The sequence below is a fragment of the Gouania willdenowi genome, chromosome 9 (assembly GCF_900634775.1).
Source record: "Gouania willdenowi chromosome 9, fGouWil2.1, whole genome shotgun sequence".
Taxonomy (NCBI): domain Eukaryota; kingdom Metazoa; phylum Chordata; class Actinopteri; order Blenniiformes; family Gobiesocidae; genus Gouania; species Gouania willdenowi.
The window spans coordinates 31,682,963-31,691,547 of NC_041052.1; the positions used below are offsets into that span (position 1 = coordinate 31,682,963).

Below are 8,585 nucleotides of genomic sequence, written 5' to 3' on the forward strand. Positions count from 1 at the left end.
ATATATCAGATTTTCTACCATCACAAATGTTTTACCAATTCTAAATATATGAAATATATGATCTATTATTGTATCAGTGGCTAAATATATTTTGAAAAGGGTCAAAATGACGAAAAGTAGTGTGGAAATAAAGAAGGTTTGAGATCTAGATTATTCATTCAATACATTTATTTACAAATATACATGTACCATGCAATTATACAAAGAACTAAACAAACAAAGAATAAAAACCAATTACTCCTTCACAGAGGAAGACAAGCAACCTGAAAAATTTTTTTGAAGTCGAGAGAAGAACTTCTTTACTGACACACTCCCTCTCCCTCTCTCTCTCTGGCTTTTTCTCTCTTTCTCACTCTCTTGCTTTCTCTCTTTGGCTTTCTCTCTCTTTCTCACTTTTTCTCTCACTCTCTCTCTTAAAAGTTCAGCACGCCCTGTCCAAAGTCGAGAGAAGAACTTCTGAACTCGTTTCAGGAATCTGCCCGAGAACCTCATAGAGTTGGAGGCGGGGAAGGAGACGTCTTCTGCATTAGGTCCATTGGAAGAGGGAAACAATTTCACAGGAGAACGTGGGACATCCTCAATCCAATCTTCTGATACATGTGTCTCACAATGTCCACATTTGTTGTTTGCAGGAGACAGTGGGGACTCATCATCCCCATTTTCTGTTTCATGTTTCTTACTGTGCCCATCTTGGCCAGATGAAAGAGTAATGTCATCCATTTCTTTAGTAAGAGGAATAATAATAAAAAAAGATTATTTAGAAATTCAATAGAACAACTAGTTGATCACCATGTGCGTGATTGTCTCCACAGTGCAGTCACTCACTATTCTCTGCTGTCTGGCTCCTGGGCTGGCTCAGGTATGACCCTGTGATAAAGGGATGCTGAAGAGCCTCAACAGGAGAGATTCTCAGATCCCCATCCAGATGTAACAACTCTTTTAGGAAGTCGATGAACACCTTCCTGTCTTCCATTTCTTCAGCATCCTCTACTTCAGAGATCTAGATTCAAAAAAAAAAAAAATAAGAGTTAGGTCAATGCACAAGTTCACACCTATCTTACTCATGACATAACAAAAAAAAAAAAAGAATTCGTGAATAAATTCAGCTTATTAACGCATTTCTAAGGTGGGTTGCATTTTAAAGAAGAAATATCTACTAAGTATTTGAACTCAAATACCGTAGAGAACACTTACATAGAACAGGTCATCCAATGATGAGAAATGAGCACGAGATTTGGGCCACTCCTCTGCTTTCTTTTTGTTTCTAAATGAGTATTCTTCTGGTGTCTGTGGAAACACAACAACAATGAAAAGGGTTTAAGAGAAGTTTAGGGCAACAATCAAGGTTCAACAACAATGAAAACTATGTTTTACCAGCAGCCTCCATTGTGTGCCAAATTCATCCTCTTTACAAAAGAATCTCTGGCTGTACATGCCAAAGCGGAGGTGGTATTTCGACGGCATGCCCAGCATCTCCACCATGCACTTCATCTGCAGAAAGAACACACAATTACACACATTAGGGGCAGTTACTCAAGACTTACTATACATGTGGAAAAGAGAACATGTGTTATTAAATGGATGGAGGGATGATGTATAAAAAAAGAAAAGACCTACCATGAGGTATTCACAGTGGATAGGAAAGAGATGATCATTGAGGTAGAGAAAGGCCAGCGTACAGCCCACTCCCCACATGTCAATGGCTCCTGAAAATGGAAGGCCAAGACAAACCTCTGGGGCTCTGCGACGCAAAATGAATGAAATACACTTTAGAAAAATGTTGCTTAGCATTAACTACCAACACTATAATGACAGAGGTTTGTTACAAAAACACAGAAGTCATTCAGGGTGACACCCTCATACCTGTAGCCGATGGGCTGAAAAATCATCCCGGGACAGATGGCAGAGAATGAAGAAGCCATTCCAAAGTCAACCAGCTTCACTCTGACTGGATCCTCGTCTATGTCGGCCAACATAACATTGTCGGGCTTGATGTCGCCATGCATGACCCTTACACACTTTAGTCCCTGCAATGCCACCAACAGCTATAGAGACACAATTAGAAAAGACATGATTAGAATAGTTTCTCTTATTCAGATGTTTAAGATCAGGTTTGCACTTCAAGCTTTCTTAAATCAATTAGCAAGCATTACCATGGGATTAAAACGATTCTTACCTGCTCTGCAATGGGGCGGATATTGTGTACTTTAATGGAACAGACTAGATGGGATAAATCCACGTCCAACAACTCAAAGACAAGGCAGTTATAGCCCAAGTATTGAAATTGTTCATAGAATTTAACCACATTGATGTTGTCTGCATTCAATGAGCCGATGGTCTTCAGCATGGACACCTGAAAGGAAAGAAGCACTATTAGATCACCTTTATATCGCTGTACCTCAACAGTTCATAGTTAAAGTCCTGTTGGAGGCCCAAAAACTTGGAGAGATCCAAACACCCACCTCATCCTCTATGTCTTGCAAAAACTCCTTCTTCAGAATTTTTACCGCCACTGCGCTGCTGCTGTTATCAGCCCAGCACTTTGCCACTTCTCCGAAGCCGCCTTCTCCAATAAATTGGAGGATGGTGTAATGAGTGGAGTTGCTCTGGAGGACCTGCCCTACCATTAGAGGATGTGCTGTTAAAGTGGACAGACAGAGCACATGGTTAGTATTCAGAATTCAAACATTAAGACTCACACAAACAAGGAAATCTCATCCTGTCCTGGAAAATTACTTCATATAAGAAGTCCTGTCAGCATTGACTGCATGTGTAGGACGTCCTCATTTTTTGTTGATACACTCAGAGTATGAGCCATGTTACTTTTCACAGTTAAAAGGTATAGTAGTAGTAGGTAGTAATACATGGTCTCAGTTTTCAAGAGCTCCTCATGCTATATGACATCCATTCTGTAAACATTGAAGTCAAACACTCTTATTTTATGTATTACAAGTACACACCTTTGGGTCTGGAGGCTCTCTCAAACTGTTCCTAACAGCATTAGCTATATCAAATATTTTTCATGATTTGAAACCCGAGTAAATATTTTCTAATAATAATAATTAAATATATTTAAATGTAGTGATTCCCTTCATGACAATGGTACAGTTTTCTTTCATCTTAGCAGATAAAATTTCATCCTCATATTTTGTCTGTATAGTCTGTCTTACCTGTTGAAGCCATTCCTCATTTAGGTTTTCACAGTTTAAGCTTTCAAACTTTACAAAAATGCTAGTTTTACGATTTGATATTCAGAAGAGAGACAGTTCCCAATCTAACCACTAGCACTGAGAGTAGCTACTGCAGTTCTGGTTCTCTTTCATCTCTTCATTATCTTTCATCCTGCAACCATGGCAACCATTGGCTTTCAAGTAAACACATCATGAAAGTTTTTCCTATATTCAGGGCCGGCCCTGCCGCCAGGCAAACCAGACGGCCGCCTAGGGTGCCATTTGCTGGTGGGGTGCCGCATTGCAACCCCCCCCCAAGAAAAAAAAATTTAAAATTTTAAAATGTATAGTACATATGAAACACACCCTTTACAATCACATGTTTTTTTCATAATTAAAATATTAATATTAAAAATCTGGTGGTACATATACTGTATGTATAACGCCAACATATCTGAATCCATAGCAGACTAACTTTTGGCAACAATAAGTATTTAATACTCTTCAGACATCCTGACCTTTTCATCTGAAATGGTTTTCTCATTCTTAAAAGTATTTAATCATTAATAACAATTATTGTAAAACTTTATGCTGCAAGAGAAAATGGGCTGTATATCACACCCTCATATCCAGCGCTAAACCACAACATTGCCTCATGATTCGAACCGTTTCGGTTTGGGTTCGAAAGGCACAGGCGGGAGCAGCACAAAATATACTGTATTTGGTGAAATTTTGGGGAACAATTTGAAGAAAATTGCAGGATTTTGAAAAAATTTACTGTACTTACAACAATATCAGATTTAAATTGACTTTGATTATGTGATATAGGCGTGGAAAAACTGATCTCTGGAAATAATGTGCATCTTCATTGACTGTGTATTTGCAGCTTCTATCCCAGAAAAACAGCTTCTTTTCTAGAGCTGTTGTTTACTGAACGCTCATATGTAAATATCCATGTCCATACCACATCTTGTCTTTTTTATTTTACATTGGCCATTGTGTGTGTGTATATATATATATTCACTCTTTATGAGGGCTGCTATTTTTTTTTTTTTTTTTTTTTTTTTACATTGTTGTGCTTTGTGTAGTGACAAATAAAATGACTCTGATTTGGAGGGAATCAGAGATTCTACAACTAAATTAGGTAGTGATTTACAGCAGTGGGCTGAATCCAAGTCCCCCCTTTGTCTGCATTGAAAAAAAAAACTTAATGCAGTGGTTCCAACCTTTTTTGGATCGTGACCCCATTTTGATATCAAGAATTTCCCAAAAGACATTTTTTTTTTTCAAGAATCATGTTTCAGCTCAGATTAATTTATTTTTACTGCATTTTAGTTGAACTAGATTTACATTTCACAAAGTGAAAGCCATTTTTAAATTGTATTTAATGATAAAAATGTTCCCATTGATGTTAAGAAGGCCTTTTATTTGGAATGTTAAACATCCAAGATTGAGGAAAACTCTTCTTAATACTATTACTGGGTCACAAATATCAGGTCGATGCTGTATTGGAAACACTATTACTTGGAACCGTCTTCCCCCGTTTGGGTCACCATGGAGTCTCATGTGGACAATAAGATTTCCTTACCTGCAACTATAGGTTCATCATTTCCTCTTGTCTTGTCTTTACCTAGTAATAATATAGTAGTCCATCAGTCTCTCAGAATTTGGTTTTAGTTTAGTTTTATTTTTCACTTCAAAGTCTGGTTGTTTCAAATCAACGATTTGTTCCTTCAATGACGGATAGTGTATTTCACATTTGGAACAGAAAAGGTTTAAAATGTTTCGCTGATCTATATTTAGATGGACAATTTGAAAGTTTTTCTTTATTTTCAACCAAATTTTGTATTGCCTTTACTCACTTTTGTCATTTTTTACAGGTTAGACACTATGTGTAGAGTATGACAGCACAATTCCCTCAAAAACCTCCAGATAATTCTGTCGACAACTATTTATCAGTCAAACCAACCTCTAGGGAGCAATATCGGTTCTGTTCAACTTAATTTCACATTTACAATGTTTTTCTGTTGATGCGTTTAAATATAAATGGGAACACGATTTAAATACTACCATTACGGATGATATGTGGGAGTCTATCCTTGGCCAGGTTCACACTATATCAATGTGTGCTCGACACACACTCATTCAATTCAAGATAGTTCATTGTGTGCACTTGTCCAAGGCTAAGTTAGCGCGCATGTATCCGGATGTGGACCCAACTAATGGAAAGTGTGGTAGCGCACATGGTACATTGCTTCACATGTACTGGTCCTGTCCTTCATTGGTCAATTTTTGGAACTCAGTTTTTCACACAATTTTCAATGTCCTGTATCACCAAATTAGGCCAGATCCAACCTGTGCTATTTTTGGTGTAGCCCTGGAGCTTAACTTGCTAAAAAAGCAGCTCAGAGTGCTACATTTTTCTTTATTATAGGCCAGAGAAGTTATAATGTTCAAGTGGAAAGATTCCACGGCCCCCTTGTATGGATTTGGAAAACATTAACTACACAGTTCATGGATCTGAAGATAAATTTGATAAATTATGGCGCCCTTTCCTGGATTACTTTGAAAGACCTACAACTACAGCCTCTGAATACCCCACTGACTCCCCCTACCTCCTCTCCTCCTCAAACCCTCTTTATTTTTGTTCACTTATTTACTTTTATTTATAGGCATATGAGTTTTATTTTTTAATTTTATTGAAATGTTTTGTCTGTGTAGTTTTTGTTTTGTTTGGCAGCTGGCTACCAGTAAATTTCTCTTTAATGTTTATGAAGTAAAATCAAAGAAAATGTAAAATTGGACATATGTTTATTGTACATTGTTTAAAAAAAAATAAAAATAAAAAATAAAAAAGACCATTACTGTACATTGATATATTGTTCAAAAAAAGAAAATAAAAAAGACCCTCAAAAGATAATGAGGGGGGCCTTGGCTCTGGTGGAGGAGGCACCGGTAGCTGTGCTGAGGCTATGGAATTTTATGAACCATTCCTGACAGCTTCTTTTTGGGTTCCCAAGCTGGAGCATCTGGATTTAACGCCTGGGGAAGGAAAAGGTTGAAGATCAGTTCAAACATAGAAGCATCAACAGTTTAAGAATAAGTGAGGGGGGTGTGGCTTCTGCTCCCTGGGTTACCTGGCACTTCCTGTTGGTGACGGTGAGGGGGGAGGAACGTGTGCTCCCCTCATCAGATGAACCCGAGTGATAGTCTGATGTCATCTCATCCTTATCGGAGGAAAATGTGGCAATTGAGAAATGGAAATTCTGCTCTCCGTACCTGTGTAACAATAACACACACACACACACACAAAAACATGTCAGTTCAATGACAAACCATTTAATTTAATAGTATGACCCCAGACACACATATCTGACATGAACATACCAATATCTGACCCCTCCCACATATCAGAATAAATGTTCAAACGGCCAGCCCCCCATTTTACAGGAAAAATATCTTGGAAATGTTTGATATGGTCTCAAAACATGAGGGTTTAGTCTGTGTCATTTGTTTTCATTTGGACTCAAGTTTTGCGCAAAATCCCACCCAGTCATGTGTTTACATAGAGTGAGATTATGATCAAGATTGTGTATGTAACACTCGCTATTTATAGAAGAATAATTGCATGTATATTCATGATATTGTCCCAAAACATGCATGTGAGGCATTTCCATGTCATATTGGGACCAGATTTTAAATAAAAAGCAAAAACTAAAAAGGTTTGGATTTAATTTTCTGATTCAGAACATGAATTCCATGATCACAAATAATCAGAGTCTTTAATGTATATAATTTTTCTTGATTATCAACTAATATTGTATTTTGTAAAACAGACGTCAAATGGGGTGGGGCTAAACATAAGCTTGGTTCGACCAGAGTGTATAGTGTTTATGCTCTGAATAAACCAATAAACTAAACCTAGGAATAGAAAGTCTAAAAAACAGAGTGAAGAATAATTGTGTGTTTTTGTTCCTCACCTGCCACAAACCTCTCCTGGATCCACCCAAAGAGTGATTTCCCAGGGCAGCCCCAGGTCACCGTAGTGAACCCCACTTTCACTGCAGGCACGCAGCAGCTCCTGGTCATATTTGTGGAACGCGTTCACTCTGATGCACCTGAAAAACACACAAGGATCAGCGCTTTTAGCTGCTGAGGCTGACCAGAGGACAGCTAGGGTCACTCCATGTCATTTCAACACATTTTCAGGACATCACATGCACTTTGGTCTTAAAGAATTCTGAAATGTTTACCAAGTGTTCCTTAATTATTCAATTATCACACTTTTAAAGAGACGGAATGACCCACAAACCATGGGTGTCCCGCTGAGCGTACCTGTACGCCTGGCCTTTGCTGGGCTTTTCAGGGACCCAGTGTCCCTCAAACTTCTCTTGCAGCGCCACTGTTAGCCTCTCAGCAAACAAATCCATTTTCTCCACCTCCACCTTATTCTTTAATTTCACCAGCCTTTTCAAGAAGGAAACCACCGCTGCAATCTCGTTCCTCATCCTCTATAAGTAAAATAATAAAAACTTATATGATGATGTACATAAAACAAATAAAACCAAACTTAGTGTAAAAATGTCAAGAGATAGAAAACCAGAATCCTGACCTAAAATCCCAACCCTATAATAAAATCCACAACATTTTTGTTTGCTTACATGTAAATAACATAAAGTTACTATGAATATCACAAACTGAACAGTTAATCAGATAAATATCAAAAGTTTGATGTAAGTAATAATTATACAGATAGATATTATTTTACATTTCTTTAGTCTTTTGAGTGATCAGCAAACACACACATCTTCTTTCATATCTTTCAGGTGAGATACATTTAAGAATATCATTTATTTTCAAAGGAAGAGAAACGAACTCTAATTTAACACTTGCCTATTAAATGTACTTTTTATCCATTAAAAAAATTAATTATACATTTTGAAAAACGTTGCTACAAGTTTCATTGTCTGCACTTATAAATATAAAATAATGCCAACATTAAAACTGACTTACACACACAAAAAAAGTAATTTCATCCTTTGTTTTAAAACCAAACTTAATCTGACAAAACTCAAGTAATTCAATCCTGGAAGAAAAAAAAAAGTCATGTTGCTGTAAAAACTCACACATTGCTCACGGGGAGCCTCTGGTGGTCACAATGTAAAATGCATATTTAAAATATTACACTTACTTTATTTGTTTGTGTCCGTCTTTAGTTATTGACTCAAATGGGGAGAATAAAACATGTAGTTTATCACCAGACTTTGTCTTAGAACTACTTCAGAAGCTGCTTTCATCTTCTGATTAGTTGTGTTTACGACAGTTAAAAACCATGGCAACCGGCGCAGAGTCTGCGCATGCTCAGCTGGTTCTAGCTGTGGTAGACACGTGTGTTGTCTGTCGTCTCCATCCGTG

The 8,585-nt window shown here is 37.5% G+C and overlaps 1 protein-coding gene across 2 annotated transcripts; it reads right to left on the reverse strand.

The window, feature by feature from the left end:
- Positions 1-6,098: 6,098 nt before the first annotated feature.
- LOC114470153 (protein BTG3-like) lies at positions 6,099-8,585 on the reverse strand. Of its 2 annotated transcripts, none has more exons than XM_028458167.1 (5): positions 8,362-8,585; positions 7,506-7,681; positions 7,151-7,288; positions 6,308-6,449; positions 6,099-6,212 (listed from the first exon to the last, which is right to left on the reverse strand). In XM_028458167.1, the coding sequence occupies exons 2-5, from the start codon at positions 7,676-7,678 to the stop codon at positions 6,141-6,143; spliced, it is 525 nt and encodes a 174-aa protein (XP_028313968.1). In that variant the 5' UTR covers positions 7,679-7,681; positions 8,362-8,585; the 3' UTR covers positions 6,099-6,140. The 2 variants fall into 2 exon arrangements, with proteins under 2 accessions (XP_028313968.1, XP_028313969.1); XM_028458168.1 differs by having other exon boundaries at positions 8,297-8,379.

Bases quoted from the DNA above. Each gene is read 5' to 3' on its own strand.
- LOC114470153 (XM_028458167.1), bottom strand. From the start codon at position 7,678: ATGAGGAACGAGATTGCAGCGGTGGTTTCCTTCTTGAAAAGGCTGGTG. The intron at 6,450-7,150 runs GTGAGGAACAAA...ATTGTTACACAG, and splicing joins CCAGGAGAGGTTTGTGGCAG to GTACGGAGAGCAGAATTTCC. The intron at 6,213-6,307 runs GTAACCCAGGGA...TTCCTTCCCCAG, and splicing joins TCACCAACAGGAAGTGCCAG to GCGTTAAATCCAGATGCTCC.